This window comes from Mauremys reevesii, linkage group 4 (genome assembly GCF_016161935.1).
Source record: "Mauremys reevesii isolate NIE-2019 linkage group 4, ASM1616193v1, whole genome shotgun sequence".
NCBI lineage: Eukaryota > Metazoa > Chordata > Testudines > Geoemydidae > Mauremys > Mauremys reevesii.
In genome coordinates, this window is record NC_052626.1 from 18196184 (window position 1) to 18217184 (window position 21001).

The following is a 21001-nucleotide window of genomic DNA, read 5'->3' on the forward strand; positions in this document are numbered from 1 at the left end:
CAAGGGGGCACGGTGCCAATGAGGATACTGACTGTTCAATAGCATGTAAAATGGAGCATCTCCACACTTGCTGTCACAAAAGTTCACATGGCACTTCACTGCAGGAGCAGGTGTGTTAGAATTTGACCAAGAGAGTGTGGTCTTCCTCCTTCCATGGCAGCTAGGTACAGTATTCTTCCTGCCTGGCCCAAACTGTTGTACAGCACAAAACAATGCTACACAACACCTATATAGAACTACACCCTGAGTAGATGAAGTTCCTGTAGAATCCTGGTATATACATTTTAGGGGTGATTGTCCTGGTCCCAGGAAGACACTAGCAAAATTCCAATTGACTTTAATGAGGCCAGGATTTTACCCTGGATATTTAAAACATCACAGCCTGCATTAACCATCTTTGATAGAAGAAGTGAGTTTACCACTTTAAAAATCTACTGTCGTCCCTATCCCTGGATTTTCCAATGTAGCCTAGGTTCTTCTGTCTGACCTTTTAGACTGTAAACTCTTCAGGGTAAGGGGTTGTGATGTGTAGGCAGCCAAGCCCATTGTTATTAAACAAATGATGATTACATCACAGCTTTATGCCAAAACAGAGTCAGAGCCTCAGCTGGTATAAAATAACATAGCTCCATTGACTCACTGTGTATTTGCACTTAGTTACAGCAGCTGAAGATCTGGCCCTTTGGGTTTGTACCAGCATCAGTTCAGCTACAGAGCTCTCAGTTGCTATGCAGCCTACAAAAGATGCACTATAATACAATAATGCTGATTTAGTTACCGGAAAGAGTATCTCACTAAATTCTGGATGGAATAAGAATTTGTACTATTTTATAAGAATGGTAAGTAACGGCAAATTTCTCAGTAAACATAAACCACTACCAAGAATGTACCCAGAGCTAAGCAAACCAGACTAAAGACTGCTGGAGGTAGGTTTAAATATAGACTGAGCACATGAAGATAGGTTCTAGTGCTGGTGCAAACTCTCTCTCAGTAACATGAAATACCACAGTCATCACTCTGAATGGTTTGGTGTTTAAAAACAAAAAACCACACAGACAGGCACACACCCTCTTCTCCCCAACAACAACAACCACCTTCCACCAAACTACTAAAGATCTAAGGCTCTTTGGCTAATACCAGATCCTATACATCTGCTGGATATTTCCAAAGCTGTCTGAACAATAGAGCAGACATCCGACGAAGTGGGTATTCACCCACGAAAGCTCATGCTCCAAAACGTCTGTTAGTCTATAAGGCAGACAAACATGCTTTTAGACTGATTACTCCTAACATAGAGAACAAAATAGAGAATTGTAATTTAAAAATGTGTAAAAATGTGTGATTAAAATTCATGTTTTTAATCTCATTCATTAAGGACCAGATTTTCATCAGATTTAAGCACACAATAGACACCACCAGCCAGATTCTTCCAACACACAATAGTGCTGCATGGCTGGCTGCTCTGCATTGAAAAAGCTGATAATGAATTGAACACTGTTCTCTTCTGAATTCTATTAGCAGTTCATGCAGCAACTAGTTACACCAACCACCACAACTACCACCACCTGGAGATCAAAGGTGGTTTATAGGCAGGAGGTAGGCAGGCACCAGCAAAGTGCTGCAGGCACCAGCAAAAGGCAGGGGGGCGGGGGGCCAAGGCTGGGCGGCAGCGCAGGCGGCGCTGGGCCGGGCCGAGGGCGCGCCGAGCGACGGACCGCGGACGACCGATCGACCAGCCGCAGGACCGACCGCTCCGGCGCGCGGACCGCCGGCTCCGCTCGACCGCAGGCATGACGCGCGCCGCGCCGCGGCCGCGCCGACCGCGCCCGCCGCGCCCGCCGCCGCGCGCCGGTCCGCCCGCTCCCCTCCCGCTCTCCATGGCGCCCGCAGTCATGTGCTCGGTGCCGTCCGCCCGTCCCGCGGCTCGCCTGCTCGGAGGGGGGGAGGGGAGGGGACGGGGAGGGGAAGGGCGGCGAAGGCCGGGCGGCGCGCTGGGGCAGCGCCTGGGGCAGCCTATGCCTGGGCAGCCCCCCTGTTTAGATTTTTTTTTTTTTTTTTTTTTTTAACTTTTAGACAACAATCATCTTGCACAAGATCACAATATCTCATCTTGACACTGAGAGAGAGAGAGTTTTTTTTTTTCTTGTTTTTTTATTTATACTATTAGTCCAACATGAATTGGAATTTTTCTCTCTCTCTCTCACCACTCACCACTCTCAGAGAGCTCAGAATAGCCCATAGCCTGGTAGTTAGGGCACTCAGATGGAATATAGAGGGAGAGAGAGAGTCCTAAGTCCCTCTATTCTGGGCTCTGGGGGGGGGGGGGGTGCATCATCTCTCTTCTTTTTCTGTTGTTCTGAAAATTTTCGAAAGATCTGAGTTTTATCTTGATACAAACCAGGGGGAAAAATTGAAATCTCAAAGACAGTCACAGAATGGGAAAACCATTTCCTGTTCAGCTCTACTTCTGAATCTAATTTGTGGCCTTAAACTATTTTAGTATTATGGAAAGAAATCAAAACCATAGCACATGAGTAATCTGCTTGTAAGAGAGTGGGCACAACAGGCTTATAAAATGGAACTAGCATGGGCTAGGCCAAATGACAGCATATTAAAATTTTAACATGAGCACTCCAGCCTTATCCAGCAAAATACCTAAGCATGTGCTTAAAGTTATTTACACGAGTAGTCCCCTCAAAGTTAATACTGCAGAGGAATGTTTGCTAACTAACTATCTCCCCACTGACTTTTTTTTAAAGTTCCTGGAAACCTTTCTATTGGTCTTACTGTAGGTTTTGTAAAAGCAAGTTTTTACAAACCCAATCATGACTTGATTGCCTCCATCCAGCTGCCACAATCTGAGAGAAAAAAAAGCAGAATATTGATTAAGAATTTATGCAAAACTTGCAAGGCAATGCCACCTTGTGGCTATATTCTAAAACTAGTTTTAGCACAGTGGGCATTTGTTATTATTCACTTCAATTTATTCAAATATTGGAAACTTTTTAAAATTTAAATCATAGGCCCCAATCCTCCAATCAGAGAGGTGTGGCTGGACCTTTGTGCTTGAAGGGAACCCCACTGCAGTCAATGGGGTGAGTGCAAGGCTAGATCCACTTAGATCACATTAAAGAATCAGGGCTTAAGTCATTAAGTAGTCTGAAAATAATGGGAGCATTTTTAAACATCTTACTGCTACCAAATGTTGTCGAAATAGCCTATTTATTTATGACAGATAAACAGCTGTATTTGAACATGTTTAATATTTCAGTGAAAAAGAGTCAATTCCATTCATAGTGGGCCAGATTCTCATCTGGTCTAACCGGGCATAGCTCCACTGATTTTAATGTAGCTATGCTGTTTTACCAGCTAAGGATCTGGCCTTGCACCTGCGTTGGTATTCCTCTGAGAGGATGAATAAAAGGAAGAAATTAAAAGATTACAAAAATAAGTACAAACACCAACCAGTAGTAATAGGTTTCTAGTTCCAACCATTACATTTGAATAAAAATAGAATTATGGAAATAGCTGAAAGCAAATGCACAAATCCATACACAAAGTAAATATTACCACTATATAAAACCTTCAAGCAACCTACACCACCAGTTTAAATTGACACTGGGTAGGGATGAAAAATTTACACTATTAAATGTGGAACAGAAGAAAAAAAAGATAACTGAACTGAAGAACAAATAAAATACATTTAAAATTAGCATTGCAACCTCAAGAATTAGCATTCAAAAATGCCCCCCAAAATCATGATATTTTAAAAATAATAAATTTCTGTCTAATTTGTTTTTCAGGTTTTTGAGCCTTTAACATTCACTTTTTCAAGCTTTTTTCTGCAATCATGGGTGCAAGAAACTTGCTTTAAAAAAAAAAAAAAGAAAGCTGAGGTTCTCACATAATCATCTGACACCAGGAGCTGGAGCGCTAAGAAAAAACACCAAATATTGCAAAATTCATGTTAAAATTGCTAGAGCTAGCAACACAAATGGCATTACAATACAGAAATTAAAGTGCTATGCAGCTTGTTTGTGTGACATCTGAGCCACTTTAAAACACTGACCTCTACACAATACAAAAGGTACAAAATGCTGTGCAGCAGAAGTAGTCAATCTTTACAATATCACAGAATCTAGAAAAATAAATGATCTCTTAGGTCACTTTGTCCATCTCTGCTAACACAAAATATAAAATTCAAAGGACACCTTGCAAGAAAAAGCACAGAAACCATCCTAAACCACCACTGCCATTTGAATTAAGGCTCTTATTTACTATCCAATGAACCATGTTAAAATTTTCTAAAGCCTTTGGACTGTGCTTGTAATTGTTTATAGTAGGATAACTGATTTGCATCAGCATAAGTGAGAAGCAGTTAACACAATATCCAAAACATAGTGTGTCCTGCAAACTTGCTGAACAATCCCAAAGAAATCAATGTACAGCATAACCAGATTTTTTCCCTTTATACACCATATTTTTACTGAGATAGGGCTTGATTAGCCACTCCCATGTGAAAGCCTGCACAAGGGGCCTGTAAAAAAGAAAATCTGAGTTCTCCACTCATTCTGTGATGGGTTTGCCCCTGCCAAAGAGGATGCAGGGTTCACTTATGTACTACAAGTATTCCCAAGCTGGCTACACTGAGGCTCTGTGCCCCATTCCTCAGCTGTAAGGCTGCATTGCTGTTTCCTCTGACAGTCAGTGATGGTCCTCAACAGTAGAATAGTCTCCAAGGCTGTATTACTTGTCCTGCGCTCCATGGGGCCAGCAGGTAAACAGCACATGTTCCCATCAGCTTACCCACGCCCTTTAAAAAAAACACATTACAATTTTCCTACATCACACTGTAGGGGAATGAGTTTGTTTTCCATGAAAGACAAAGTATCAGCATTTCACTTTAGATCCTTGCCTTACTTCCAGATACCCTTTCTTTCCTGCACATTAAGGGTCTCAGGGACAAGAAACTTAGGTTACTACCATGTATTAGCTTTATCTTAACCATTTACTTTTTTGTTTTGAAAAGATGAATTCTGTGAGGCCAACTCAGTGGGGTGAAATGAAGCTAGAAGGCAACACAGGCATCTACACTACTGGTGTCGGCAGTGAAAAGCAAGCTGCGCCCACACTGCAGTATGTAGCTACAAGTGTCAGCGAAAGTCTGCAGCATAGAAAGGCTTTCAGCATCTCTCCACTGCTGAAGCCTTTCACTACAGCAAGGAAAGAATCTGGCAGCAGTGCCTGCTGCCTCCCCCCACCAGAGCCTTTTCCTGTGGTTGGGGAAAGGCTCCAGCAGCCAGTTGGCAGTGGGACGCTACACTGCTAAAAGTAGCATTTTAGACATGGAAGCGTGGCTTGGACAAGTTGACAGCCATGTATTCTCTCTCTCTCTCATACACACCCCCCTTTCATGTGTGTCTTTACTTGCCTTAGCTGTACCCCACTGTCCACACAGCAATTATACCATGCTGGGGAAGCTACTCGGTTACATACACTACACACCATCGAAAAAAGCGCATAGTGTAAGACAGGGGTCAGCAACCTTCCAGCAGTGGTGCACCAAGTCTTCATGTATACACTCTAATTTAAGGCTTTGCATGCCGGTAATACATTTTAACGTTTTTTAGAAGGTCTCTCTGTAAGTCTATAATATATAACCAAACCACTGTTATATGTAAAGTAAACAAGGTTTTCAAAATGTTTCAGAAGCTTTATTAAAAATTAAATTAAAATGCAGATCGTATTAGTTTAGTGTGATCCTTGCCCTTGCTTTTCCTTGCTGAGTTTTCCAATGTCTGGTGGCACGTATTTGGATACTTTAAGCTGCACACAGGCTTCTGAGTGATCAGTTGTTAACCGTCTGGAACCCCAGATCGGCAGCTGAGGTGAGTGGAGCTGGTGGCTGGTAGGGCTGAGCAGGGCCAGAGGCCTGGACCCTGTCTGGCAGGGGGCCTGCACTGGGACTCCAACCGGAAGCAAGGTGAGTGGGGCTGCGGCGGGGCCCCCGGCTAGCAAGGGGCCAGCAGCCAGAACCCCAGAGCGGCAGCGGGCTGAGCGTCTCTGCCCGCCCCCGCTCTGGAGTTTCAGCTGCTGGCTCCTGCCAGCTGGGGTCTCAGCCTGCTGCCAGCCTGGGGTTCCTTCACCCAGGCCGGCAGCGGGTGCTGAGTGGGACCAGCGGTGGGACCCCGGCTGGCAAGGGGCCAGCAGCAGGAACCCCAGAGCGGCGGTGGGCTGAGAGGCTTAACCCACCCAGCGTGCCACCTTTGGCACGCATGCCGTAGGTTGCCGACCCCTGGTGTAAGATGTACCCACAGAGAGCCTTAGAACAACACAAGTATGGAAGTGGAATGGCAGGGTCTCATGCAGTTTTGTTATATCCATAGCCTAAAGGAAACCCACCCTCTCAGTTTTTACACCATGGCTAACTCTAGAACTACAGCCAACCCAGCAGCTAGAAGAGATTTATTCTTTGTCTGAAACTTTAGCATTATTACACTGTCCAATACTGAAAGCTTTAAGTTGGGTGGCTACAAGTACTCACCTTGCACAGTTGGAATAATGGAATACTGGGCCCACAAAGAAAACACAAATGCTGCTGAATGCAAAAAAGTGAGGCCTATTTCCCATTCCAGTAATGGAACATATGCAATTACCACTATGTGCAGCTTGGTAAGCATCCCAAGAGCAGACCCTATACTGCTCCATGGGAACCAGGAGGTCCAGCAACACACTTTAAAAGTAACTTGAAGAGTGTGTATGTGGTCTGTGTCTTTTCCATTATGGCACAGGAAGGACCATTAGTACCTACATCTCAGCTAATAAAGCCAAAAAAAAGATTTTGATACTCAGACTAAAAATCCTTTCCCTGCTGAATTGCCTATAGGGGAGTAAGTCTGCTAAAAGATTTAAAACATTTAATGGAGGTCTGAAAAGCTCTCCCTCTAGGAACCCAATCCTCCCATAAAAACAAAACTTGGCAGGCTTTGAGTTACAGTACAACTACATCAAATGGATATTTCTGAGGCAAAAAATAAACTTTCAGACTTTCCAATTGGATTGTGAAGAAACAAAGAGGGCAAGTGCCCTTTAAATAACATTTCTGGAGCACATTACACCATTCCAATACAGGCAAGTTTTCTTTGCCATTTGTTTCTCTGCTTTCGGTTTCCTTTTTCTTCCCATCCATGCAACCCAGATAAGCACTTCTTTTCCCTTTCTGGTTCGCTCTCCTTCCTTCTAACCTACATTCTTTGCATGAGCTGCCCATCATAATGACAGCCACCTTTCAAAGGGACAGGTTAGAGGATTACTGACTAATAGGGATTTTGAGCCTTCAAATCCACATCAGTGGTCTCCGACCACAGGTTCATATGAAATAAAGTGTAGGGAAAAAGGAGCCAAAACATGTCTGTCAACTACTCTGAAATACAAATACTTTGTAAACAACCTGCCTGATCTCTCCAGGAGCCTGGAAGCAAGTCACTATTTTCAGTCTGTAACCCTAAGTGGAAAGGGGGGGGGAAAAAAGCAGACACATTTAGAGGTTCAAGCTTGTAGAAAGATCTTAAACTTAAAACCACTGTTTTCTGTTCAAATAGTTCTCAAGTTGTTTCTTAAAATCTTTCTATAAAAAACCCCCTGATATTTAAGTACAGTAACATCATCTACCAAGGAATGTTTTACATTCACAAAATACAGGTTTAAGCTATTTTCACTGTAACAAAAACAGAAGCCTGAAGGAAGGTTGTAGAGCTGATATCACTGTTTTAAAAAGCAAACCACACATTTGATATAACTTTTTATGATCCTTAAATTTACTTTAAAAAAAAAAGATCAAATATTTTAGGAAAAGTATCCTTTACCACTGACAATTTGCAGTTTCTGGTTGAGATAGACATCAAGCTTAATGTCCAGATATAGTTACATACAAAGCTGCTTATGGAACAAATTAGATTTCTGATGTGTACTCCAAAGGAGGGTACAATGTATGCATCTTTTCTAGATCAAGGTTATGCTAGAAGAAGCCATGAAGATTCAGGCAGCCAATAATGTGTTCGGGAGAGAATGTTTATAAGTCGATCATATTGGGAGTCAAATTCTACTCCCTTCTCTGCTTTGAGCTATGTGACCTAGGACAAGTGCTTGAGCTTAGACCTCACAGATGAAAGGTTGTGTGTCTAGAACAATGCCATCCCCCTATGAAAAAGCACTACCATCAATTGATACTATTTTGACCCATAAATCAGTATCCAAAGATAGCAACCACTGAACAGACACAAAACGTGTGTTGTCTAGGTGTTATTTGTAGTGCTGGGAAATATGCTCATCTATGCCAGTAGAACCCAGCTCAAGGCAGTCCTTGAAGGTAACTGTAGCATCAGATAACAGCATGAGTAATTCAGAAGTCTCTTCAAACATATACAAAAGTTTATTTAGCTACAGTATTAAAAAAATATCACATAAAATGCATAGAAATCCCATTGTTAATTCCACACACTAGAAGGGTCAGATATCCAGATATAAACATGTTCTTCATGGCACTTGATATCTTAGCCATAAAGATGTATTGATAGTTCATTAAGAGTTTCAGGCTTCAAACATTGAGCAGCCATTGCAGAGAACTTGCTCGCCAGTATCACTGTAACTAGAAGAGAAACAAACAGTCACATGTCAATTGAGTGTACACTATTTTCGACACAGTATAAAGCTTCCCCTCCTTTCTTCAAAACTCACCATAAACAAAAGACTCTTGAAAGAACTAAGACTTACACCATTTCTCTACATTAGATCAGGGGTTCTCAAACTTCATTGCACTGCAAACCCTTTCTGACAACAAAAATTACTACACGACCTCAGGGGGGGAGGAGGGCAAAACCCTTCAGCCCAGGTGGGTGGGGGGTAAAGAGGTTGTAACCTGAGCCCTGCCACCCAGGACTGAAACCCTCAGGCTATGGCCCCAGGCAATAGGGCTTGGCATTCAGCCAAGTCTAAGCCAGCCCTAGCAACTCCACTAAAATGGGGTCCCAACCCACAGTTTGGGAAACACTAATGGTGCTATAAATTCTTTCCAGCCACTTCACAAGTGTGTATTCCCTCTATCAGCTCTATAGACTATGATATGAGACATGCATTTCTCACCTCTCAGGACATTTGGATAGAAAGCTGAGTCACTTACAGTAAGAGTAGATTACATCATACACAATATCCTTTCCTGTTTCAAATAGTTTAAAGACAAAACTACACGCCCCCTGAAATTTCAGGATCACTTGCGTACCACATGAAGATACAGCAAGGGTGGGCAAACTTTTTGGCCTGAGGGCCACATTGGGTTTTGTAAATTGTATGGAGGTCCAGTTAGGGGAGGGGGTCGTGGCCCAGCCCTCACCTCCTATCTACCCCCCGCCCCGAGACTCCTGCCCCATCCACACACCCCCGCTCCGTCTGCCCCCTCCAACCCCCCCTCCTTCCTGACTGCCCCCTCCAACCCCTTCCCCCATTCAACCCCGTGTCCCATCCCCCCACACCATCCACACCCCCGCCCCCTGACCTCTCCTGCCCTCTATCCAACCCCCCCTGCTCCTTGCCCCCTTACTGCTGCCTGGAGCACCAGTGGCTGGCAACGCTACAGCCACGCCGCCCGGCTGGAGCCAGGCCACACTGCCACCACCACCACGCAGCACAGCGCGCCGGGTCAGGCAGGGATCTGCAGCTGCACTGCCCCAGGAGCTCACAGGCCTGCCGCCCAGAGCATAGCACCGGCAGCAGAGCAAGCGAGCTGAGGCTGTGGGGGAGGGGGATTAGCCTCCCAGGCCATGAGCTCGGGGGCCGGGCTGGGATGGTCCCGTGGGCCGTAGTTTGCCTACCTGTGAGAGACAGTATGTAAAGGCACAGCATATGAATGGACCATCACAATCTGATGCATACTGCATCCTTTCCCTTATTGAAATAGTATATTCTAAAAAGCTGCACTTACTCAATAATCGAACACAATGAACAGGCAACAGCATTACAGCACTTGCAGAGTTTGCTGCAATTCTGGCATACGAAACGATCGCACTGTGTGCAGGCTTCTTTGATGTCAACAGTTCTTATGCAGGAGGAACAAGCTTTGGAAACTCCCACTGGTGGAGCTGTTTTAGAAATACGTTTTTAGATTCTTATACCAGGACAGAAGATTTGAGCATCAGATGTTTAAGTTCTAAAAGGTTCACGATAGTATATTACTTCCATACTGACGTTATGACTGTAATTACACTGGTGGTGTTGGAAATTTTAACAGCTAAAGTGCATTATTGCAGGCATCAGCACAAAACATAGCCCACCTATTAAGTTTCATTAAAGACAGACTTTTGTGGCATGCCACACCAAGGTTATCAAGCAGATTATATTTAATTCATAAACTGATTCTGAGGCTCTCAGTTCTTAAATAAATTATATTTTAAACAAAAAGGGAGCTACATGACAGCTACTAAACATTTCATTAGCAATAGCTAAGCAACTCTAGTAGAAAAAGGTATGTTCTGTGCAGTCGCTGAAGGAGACTAATGAAGTCCACTTCCCTATGCTGCTGATCCACAACGATATTGCAGATACCTGCTGATGTAACAAATAATTAGCTAGATGCCACTTACTCTTTTCCATTGCTTGGGAATGCCTCAGTAGTTTTCCATCTTGCCCAATGAGCATTTGTCCGTTCCAGCTGTACCTTGTACACGTTTCCTGTGCATCTTTAAGTGGCTCTGGAAAGTCGGCAACTGTGCAGGTCCCTGTTGTGTTTCCCTTCCACACGCTATCCATGTAGGCCTGGGCGCCTCGGAAGAGTAGCTCCTTGGTCTTCTCTGGGAGAGAGCAACCGGGATGGGAAGAAGAGGGGCACGTTAAGGCCAGCCCTATAGAGGGGCACACTAGGAACTCATCCTAGGCCTGGCAGGATGAGTTTGTAAATGGGTCAGTGTCGATTTCACCGCGGGCCTGGAAAGCCACAGAAAAGCTGCTTCCCTGGACAGCAGGGATGCAGGGCTGGGCAGAGCAAGGAAAGCGCTGTCAGGGGCTAGGAGGCTGCACTAAGGACGCTTCCTGGGAGCATTTTGCCAGGTGATGACTCAGGGTGACCAGATGTCCCAGTTTCATAGGGACAGTCCCGATTTTTCACACCCGCTGTCTGGGGACCCGAGGTGACAGCTCGTGCCCCGGGGGTTATAACGCTGCAGCTTTTTGAATCTCAACAGCGGCTGCCTGAGGCCCCCATAACTCCCCCCCCCCACACACGGCGCTGTCCTCTAGCCCCCCACACCCACCCCGAGCGCCCCCCGCGCCGCCCTGGCCAGACCCAGGCCCCGCAATCCCCGCCGGGGACTCCCGCCCGGGGCGGCCGCGGGGGCGCTATGACCGGCCCCGCGCCCTCACCGAAGAGCTCCCGCCGGTACTTCTCGCCCAGGGCGCCCCGGCTCAGCTCCCGCAGCCCCACGCGGGTTTTCAGCTGCAGCGGGGCCGTGTCCCCGAAGGGGCAGGAGCGCTTCGGCATCCCGGCCCGGCGGCGGAGGGACACCGCGGGCGCCGCCGCGCTCCGACACCCCGCAGGGACGCGCCGCGGAGGAACCTGGCTGAGGCCGAGCGAGCCTGAAACCGCGATAGCGCGAGCCTGGGCCCGCCCACTTTCAGCCCTGGCCCTTGACGTCACCAAACTCCCGGCCAATCAAGGGAAGGGACTAGGGCCGGGCGCGGGCGAGCGGGAGGGGGACGGGCAGGCGGAGGCAGAGTGGATGGGGCGGGGCTTAGTAGGAGACTGCGAAGTGGAGGGGGAGGGGGACTGGTCTGCTGAGTAAGTGGCCCGGAAGGGGCAGCGGCAGCGGCAGCCTGAAGGTTGGGGGGGGGCTGGGAGCCAGGACTCCTGGGTGCTCTGCTGTGTCTAGCGGTGTCAGGGGGCCTAGTGGGTAGAGCTAGGTGCCAGGACTCCTGGGTTCTGCAGCACTGGGGGCGTCAGGGAGCCTAGTGGGTAGAGCTTGGTGCCAGGACTCCTGGGTTCTGCTGTGGGTCTGGGGGTGTCAGGGGGCCTAGTGGGTAGAGCTAGGTGCCAGGACTCCTGGGTTCTGCTGTGGGTCTGGGGGTGTCAGGGGGCCTAGTGGGTAGAGCTAGGTGCCAGGATTCCTGGGTTCTGTTGTGGGGGTGTCAGGGAGCCTAGTGGGTAGAGCTAGGTGCCAGAACTCCTGAGTTCTGGTCTGGGGGTGCCAGGGGGCCTAGTGGGTAGACCTAGGTGCTAGGACTCCTGGGTTCTGTTATGGGTTTGGGGTGCCAGGGGGTCTAGTGGGTAGAGGTAGGTGCTAAGACTTGTGGGTGCTCTTCTGCCCCTTTGGGTGGCCAAGAGCCTAGAAGATAAAGCTGTGGTCCAGGACTTCTAGGCTGGGTTTGAGTAAGTTACTTCCTTTCTATGCCTCAGTTACCCATCTGTAAAATGGGATGAAAAGGAGAACTTTGATGATCCCCAGGTGAATCAATACTATAGAAGCATAACCGCCCACCAACCCTCTGCTCCCTCTCAGGGTATAGAATCCTGTAGACACCCTCCTCCCCAACCAGGTACAGTAACCTGCTCCCAACTCTTCTGAAAATGTAAACACATTTCTTACTTCTCTATTTTCTAATAATATTCTCTGCTAAGGGCCTAGACCGGCCAGGTGCTGAGTACGTAAAGGGAGTTCATGATAAGATCCTAGGTACATGGAAGGCATTCAGCACCTGGCAGTCTTGAGCCTTTGTGTAGCATCTTTCTTAGGATGTCTCTGTGCTTTACAAAGGTGGGTAAATATGAGATCAGTGGGAGTGTGATCATCATTCCCATCGTGCTTCCCATCAGTACTCGGGCCAGGAAAGCTAATGGTCCAACAAAACAGATGAAATTCGGTGATGGATTCTGGTCACATGCCACCTGTGACCTGTTGCATGTATGCTAAGATAGCATACGTAAGGTGAATAAGGTGTAATAATGCAGTCAAATTCTGCTTAAGATTTGGATTCTTACATCAGATGAAATGAGAAATCAAACAAAAAGGTAAGAGTTATGCTCTGGTAGAGGAGGGTGATTCTAAAACTCTTGATCTTAGACTAAGAAATAGGGTTGACAGTGAGCAGCATGTGCTACAACTGCATAGCAGGATCTTTCATTTAAGGGCAGAATTTAGGGCATTTTGCCTCGAGGTTGACATATGATATTGTCAAGATGTTCTGTTATGATTATCTTTGCAATATGCTGCCATCACCCCACTCCAGGCCAAACACAGAATTCTTCTGTTGCAACCATTAGATTCTGCCTCAGGTGCTGACATCTCTTCTTTAATTGCTTCACAAGCCTCATCCTTGACAACATCTGCTAGTGATCAGGCGTCTTCAATTTGTAGGCTAAAAGGCAAAATAATTCTGTCTCATCTGCCTCAACATGACTTGGTGTCCTGTAGGGAGAGAGTTGGTTCATCTGCTAGTCTGTTGACTCTTCACCCAATAGAATAATCCAGGAGTACTTTTATTAACCTCACTGCAATATGCCTTGAGGAAGATTCACTGGTGACTTGGAAACAGAAGAGAAGACTGTGATCTGATATGGCAAAGCTTGCTAGCATCTAACATTCACGAAAATTAATGGTGACAATTTCCCAGTTAGTTGAGAGTCTATGGTATGTTATTCTACTTCTGAATGTGAAAAAAACAAAACAGACTTCCAATAGTAATTGGGAATATGTTAATTTGGTTTATTTTTGAAAACATGTTTGTGAAAGAATGCTAAGAAGGAAAATTAGACAATCCCATTTTCAGTGAGCTCTTCTTCCAAGAATCATCTAGGCATATTTGTGTATATTGTGTAAAAAAGGTTGGCTGAAAACTTTCTAACTCCTAAAACAAAGCAATTTTTTTTTATTTTTACAGTTTCAGTATCTAATATGCAAACCACATTCAGGCGCATGCCACACAATTTACAGTCCAGCTTTCAAACACCCCCAAATTGTGAGCATGTTTGATTTGGGGTTCTGATTCTGTCCATTATGAAAATAAAGGTCATTTACAACATTTGTGCATAGGTGGGGATTATGAACACCTCAAAATTCAAAGGTGTTCAGATCTCTGATTTTGGTTCTTGTCCACCTGTAATATGAACAACACGTTTATAAATGCTGGCATACCTCAGCTATGCCTTCAACATACATGCCATCAACCACCCAAAGTACAATGGTATTTCTTGAAGTGTTATTACTTTATAAAATATTTTTGTTGCCATTGTCTAATAAATTGTTATCCTTGAGGTTATAAGAGATTTCTGAACTGTTCTAAGATCATAAATATTGGACTCCCATGAACATTGGGGCCTTTAAAATATTCAACCTCTCTTTCCAGTTTCATCCATCCCAAACGCCACCTCCCCCCAAAAGTTTTTTCTTCATTCAATACTTTCCCCCTTGCATGTGTAATAAATATTCGTTATTTATTCCCCTCTCACTGGCAGAGGACATCTTTAAAAACTGCTAAAAGCTGGGAGTCAAATTCTTGTATTTAGACCAGTGTAAATCTCAAATTCCTTGAAGAGATCTGATTTGGATTTACAACAGTGTAAATGAAAGCAAAATTTGGCCAACTGTTCAATTCTTTACCAGTAAATGTTGGTGTGACTGGAGTCCCAGGGGAGCCAACTGAGGTCACTTAATTAGGGTGAACTGCAAAGAATGAGGCAGACAATCCCCAAAGCTGGTGGATATTCCAATACCTAGATTTACCAAGCCAGTACAAAACAGCTTCTTTAATACCTCACTGGTTACTCGGAAGCCAACAACAAAGTTCACTTAAAATAACCCAACCTCAGGCCTCCACCCAGACATGCAAGTCAAATATGATGAGGATTACTGAAAATCTTATTCATCATATAAAAAAGTTCTACCAATCCCAAAGGATCAGACACATTACTTCCCAGGTTAATGAATATTCCAGATCTTACCTAAATATATGCTTACAGCCAATTCTTATTAACTAAACTAAACTAAAAATTGTTAAAAAAGAAAAGGGAGACAGAATTGGTTAAAAGATCAGTATACATACAGACTGAGTACAATTCTTGAGATTCAGATTCATAGCAGAGATGGTGAGCTGTGTAGTTGCAAAGAGTTCTTTCAGAAATTGTTCATAGGTTATAGTCTAATGTTTATATTCAGGGTGGTCCAGTCAGGACTGGGATCTCAGTCCTTATGGCTTAAGCTTTCCCTGCATGAAGCCTCAAGTAGAATCTGAGATGACAGGATCAGGACCCAAGGTATTTCTAGCAGCCACTTGACCATACAGTCCTAGGTGAACAATAGGCTTTTGATGTAACCTTCTGTTTCCTAAACCTCACCAGTAATTAACTACATGGATTAACATAAGATAATTTGTCCATTAGGCAGTCTATCACAAACTTTAAAGAGACATATAGACAATGACATTTTTGCATTCAAGATTCAGCTAAATGCTAATATTCCCATTTGATCTCTGAATCAATAGCTATAGTGACAGACAGGAACTGTCTGTTTACATGGGTAATTATTAAACAAGGTATAAGTAAACACACACAATTAGTATCACCTCTAATTCTCTAACAATACAGGTTTGCACTTCAAAGTTCTAGCCTATCTAGCAAGGAATGGTCCTAATTACCATTCACATAATTTCCCCCCTACTGTTACTCACACCTTCTTGTCAACTGTTTGAAATGGGCCATTCTGATTATTACTTCAAAAGTTTTTTTCTCCTGCTGATAATAGCCCACCTTAATTGATTAGTCTCGTTAGAGTTGGTATGGCAACATCCATTTTTTCATGTTCTCTGTATATATATATTTTGCTACTGTATTTTCCACTGCATGCATCTGATGAAGTGGGCTTTAGCCCACAAAAGCTTATGCCCAAATAAATTTGTTAGTCTCTATGGTGCCACAAGTACTCCTCGTTGTTTATACTTTCTAACATGTCTAACGGTTGGCTTTTGGATCATTTAGCCTGCAGGGTGCTTAATCCTTTCTGCCAGTTGTTACGTTTTGTATAAGATTTGTTGCAATTATATACAGTGGTAGCTATAATGATTGGCATGATTATATTTTAATTAAACAACATCACAGTTGATAAACATAAATGTCACTGTATGACACAGACTAACAAGAAAAAATTTCCATCAATAATAACTGAAGTTTGCGGATAGGCAAGTAAGAAAAATGCTGCTTGAGAATGTGTTAGTTTGATTTAAGGATACTTAGTTTATATATTTTGACATGGGATGTTGACAATTTGCATTTTAACATTTACAAGCTTTAATTTTTTGAATTTTTCTACTGTCATTAAATAATTAGTTTCCTGACCGCCGTATTGTCTGACACCCCTCCATAATTTCCAAGAACTGTGAAAATGGAAATGGATACAAATAAAAAAGAGCTTAAACCCAATAATTTTCCACAACTGTGAACATTTAAATCGATAAAAGTTGGAAAATGCAAAAATAAACATCAATATTATCCATCAAAATTAAAAACAAAACTTTATTCTCCCATGCCTAATTATAGCCTGTCAACCTTAACAAGTCAACATGTTTACAAACTCCATGGAAGGTGCTATATATTCAGCAATTATCTGATAGCAAGTGCCAAAACAAAGTTGTGTATTATTATTTTATAATGAATATTTATATTTTTAGCAGCAGAGATCATGGTTCTAACATTGATAAATAAATATATGCATCAAATAAAGTTTGATAAATGAAGAATAAATGCAGATTTAGGGATATGCTCTTGACTATAGTGTTTTATTCCAAGATGCTGCAGTCGATGTGACAGCCAGCACTAGCTATTAAATTAGCATGGTTTGGACAAATTTCATAGTGTGCTACTATTCTATCAACTATGCTATACCAACAACATTCTTGCTTTCCTCCACTAGTGCTGCAGGGTATTTCCAGTACTGTGGTTTGATACTTTGTTACAGCTCTGTCATTGTTTTTTGCAGCTGGATATGTACAGGTGTTACAAAGAGGCCTCTTTCTTTATTTTTTCTACACGTCTCCCTTAAGGGTTTCCTTTTGTTTTCTTTCAGATTATTTTAATCTAGCTATAGAACTAAAAAAGAGAACTATACAGCAGCGCTCCTTCTAATCTTTCCCACCCATGTGCAGAATGAATTTTGTTATGTGCACCAATATGGACACATCACCTCCATATTGGTGCACATAACAAAATTCATGTGGCGGGGGTGGGGCTGAGGGTTTCGGAGTGTGGGAGGGGGCTCAGGGCTGGGGCAGAGGGTTGGAGTGTGGGGAGGTTGAGGGCTCTAGCTGGGGTTGCGGGCTCTGGGTGGGGCCAGGGATGAGGGGCTTGGGGTGCAGGCTGCCCTGGGGCTGCAGTGGGGAGTGAGAACTCCTCCCAGCGCTCTCTCCCCACAGCAGCACCTGGTCTGGGGGGAGAGGCACCTCTCCAGGCCACGGCAGGTGCCGGGTTGAGGTCAGGGGAGGCGTGCCTCTCCCATGGCCGTGACAGGTCTGGGCAGGGCTGGGTTGAGGTCAGGGGAGAGGCACCTCTCCCACAGCTGCGGCAGGTCCGAGCTGGGGCTGGGTTGGGGCTGCGGAAGAGGCACCTCTCCCATGGCCGCAGCAGGTCCGTGCCAGGGCTGGGTTCGGGCTGTGGGAAAGGAATCTCTCCCTGCCACAGCCCTGAGCACCTGTGCGGCGCATAATAGGCTCACTGCCGTGCAGCTTAGAGGGAACTTAGCTATGCAGTAGTGCATGCAAATATCTGAGCACAAATACACTAAATATAATGAACCCATTTTGTCCACGTATAAGGTATTTAGTCAGCCATTTGTATCCACAGTTACTTTGTGTGCACAAATTCTGGTTTATGCATACAAATATGGGGTTATGCTAGCTCTACAGTCAGGCATATTTTTCCAGGTGCACCTGTTACACCTAGATTTAAAAATGATTTGCATTGGCAATCAACTTTGCCACCGATTGAGTAAGTGATGGATCATAGCAAAGCAAAAATATATTTTTTGTATCATTTTACTATGTAATGGGTATTTGTTACGGGACAACAGGATACATTCTGTACTAAATATTTCCCCTTTGTTCACATCCTGAGCCGGAATCTCAACTGGTGTAAGCAGAACCATGTCATTTTATCTCAGCTAAGCATCTGGTCCCCCCTTTCAGTGTTTAATACAGGATTATACAGAAGTGGACCGCAAAATGTGTCTATTTTAAATATATGTGCTCACACCTGAATAAATGCTAGAGACAGTATGGGTTAGGCAATATCTTTTATTGGATCAACTTACGCTGGTGAAAGAGACAAGCTTTCAAGCTTACACACAGCTCTCCTTCCCAGTGGGAAAGGTACTGAGTCACAGAGATGACAGGGTGGAACAGTTTGTTTAGCGAAAGCAGTTAACACATATTCTAAGAGACCATTCAACGTCTAGGAGGAAGGAGGGTTAATGGGTTATTCATTGTTTTAATGAGCCATAAATCCAGTGTGTTTATCGAGTTCATGATTTTTAGTGTCTAAGAAAATTATAAAGTGGTAGCTATGTTAGTCTGTATCAGCAAAAATAACAAGTACTTTTAGTTTCTAATGTGCCACAAGTACTCCTCGTTGTTTTTAAGAAAGTTATGAAATTGTGCTCCCAGGCTTGTCTTTTGAAGGTATTGGCAAGGTTTTCTTTGAGGACAAAGACTAAGAGGTCAGGTATGGTTTATAGAAATAAATGGAAGACTTCAGTTATACACTTTTGCCTACTTCTCTCCTGAGTACCAGTTTTACACTGCTATAATTCCACTGGGCCCAGTTCTGTCTTCAAATTGGTGTAAATCAGAAGTAACTGGAGTTGCATTGAGGTAAAACTTGCGTCAGAAGAGAATCAGGCCCAAAGACTTATGTGCAATTACTTCTGATGTACACTAATGTGAGAAGAGAATCGGACTTGCTAGTGGTGATTTAGACACCATACTGATCTGGCAACTAAAATATCATATTGCCTGATTCTGATGTTATTTACACAGGGTTTACACCAGATTTACAACATTGTAATGAGATCAGAAGTTAGAACAGTAATTTTTTAAAAAAGTCACTGGTGAGTAGTTATTAATTCAGAGGAACACATCCATGCTGTTAAATTGCCTGTGGTATAAGTATATAGTAATTTTTTGTGGGTTTCTTCTGTAAATTTGAGTTTTGTGGTTCACAGAAAATTATTTCTCATCATAATATTTAAAGAATTTCAGTAACCAATAAGGGCTTTCAGAAGTACACTACACCCACTTGTCCAGAAGCAGGATACAAAATACTAAAAAGATCTCTCTTGGAAACCTAACACTGGTGGAGGACAGATTGTACTGAGGCATGCAACCTAGTCCTAAACCCTGGTGCATGTACTGCATTTCTGAATGTGAGGTATATCCTCTCTGAACTGCAAATACATTACAAATAGACAATTATAATTTTTCAAGGGAAAAAGGAAAGATTGACAGACATTTGGTGAGTCAGTGTAAAAATCTATTTTATTTTTATCTTTTGAAAAATGCATTTGCAGGCCAGAATTTGCTGCAAAAAAAAGTAAATTATGCACTGAATATGCTCATAGTCTTTTTTTTCTGTTATTTATTGCTTATAGATGGACTCAATGGGGCGATAAGTAAATACTTAATTCAGACTGTTTGTAAAAATGAACATCTACAGTTACTAATTAATAACATGGGCAGGTATTTTGAACTCCCTTGAATTTCCTGTAAATATAGTAGATCAGAAGTAATCTCTGTGGGCCAATACTGAAGTCCCTACTCTGTGGGTGACTCCAGCTGGGCTCCAGCTGCCCGGAGGCCAGGGGCTGTTTGCTGCTGCGCTCCCCAGTGGCTGAGTGGGGCTGTCCCGATCCAGGGCTCATGTGGGGCTGGCTCATGGGGGACTCTGCTCCCAGCTGCCCAGGCTGCTGCTGCTGGTGCTAGGGTGACCAGATGTCCTGATTTTATAGGGACAGTCCTGATTTTGGGGTCTTTTTTTATATATAGGCTCCTATTACCCCCCACCCCCGTCCCGATTTTTCACATTTGCTGTCTGGTCACCCTAGCTGGTGCTGCCGTCCCCAGCACATGGTAGGAGGGAGCAAGGGATCCAGAGCGATGCAGAGCCTCAGGGAACAGAGCAGAGGGGACGATCCTGCCACCGGCGCAGCAGGGTCCGGAAATGCACCTGCTTGAAAGGGCACGGGAAGTGCCGGGCGCTGTGACCGCCGCAGGACTGAACAGTTTGGCCAATGCCTGTTCTCCATATGGCGATAACACCCCAGCTGCTGCCTCTTCTCCGAGATGAGGCACTTCTCGAACTGAAACAAAAACCTTCAGTGAAGGTTCAGCTCTTCCCAGCATGGAAAAAAGCCCAGTTTCCAGTCCACAAACCGCTTAGATGGGAAATTCCTGCCCTGCCCTCTCACTGGATGTCCTGCAGCTGGTCTGAGCTTGGAGCCGGGCAGGGATGACGGTGCAGGCTGTTGTGAGAAGCCCCTTGTTTTGGGGTCTCAAGTGCAGGGGCGTTCAGCTGTGCAGGGCCGCCCAGAGGATTCAGGGGGCCTGGGGCAAAGCAATTTCAGGGGCCCCTTCCATAAAAAAAATTGCAATACTATATTCTCGTGGGGGCCCTTGCAGGGCCCAGGGCAAATTGCCCCACTTGCTCCCCCCCACGGGCGGCCCTGGGAAAAATAAACCTTCTGCATCTCGGCACAAAACCAGTTTTGAGAAAACTTCTTTACAAGGTATCACTGGTTCTCAGCATCAGCTAGTGCTAAAAGGCACTAAAGCTCATTAAATGGTTGGACAAATATCTTCCGTCAAAACTTTTTTTGGATCAAAAACTAGGGGTTTTTAAAAAGCAGAAAAAAACCACGGACAATGTCTGCTTTCCTTCAAAATGTGTTGTTTTCTTTAATTGAAAAGCTGAAATTAGTCTGCC

General features: G+C 44.3%; 1 protein-coding gene and 1 long non-coding RNA gene across 2 annotated transcripts; one reads left to right on the forward strand and one right to left on the reverse strand.

Annotated features, from left to right (window-relative positions):
- Nucleotides 1-8408: 8408 nt before the first annotated feature.
- Nucleotides 8409-11642, reverse strand: SIVA1 (SIVA1 apoptosis inducing factor). The gene is made up of 4 exons (XM_039533701.1): nt 11410-11642; nt 10635-10841; nt 9977-10133; nt 8409-8647 (listed from the first exon to the last, which is right to left on the reverse strand). Exons 1-4 carry the CDS (start codon nt 11525-11527, stop codon nt 8590-8592), a joined length of 540 nt encoding a protein of 179 aa, XP_039389635.1. The 5' UTR covers nt 11528-11642; the 3' UTR covers nt 8409-8589.
- Nucleotides 11643-11796: 154 nt separating this feature from the next.
- On the forward strand, nt 11797-20579 carry LOC120405386. Its single transcript, XR_005598537.1, has 3 exons — nt 11797-11824; nt 12440-12579; nt 20124-20579. It is a non-coding gene; the product is annotated as an uncharacterized LOC120405386 (long non-coding RNA).
- Nucleotides 20580-21001: the final 422 nt, after the last annotated feature.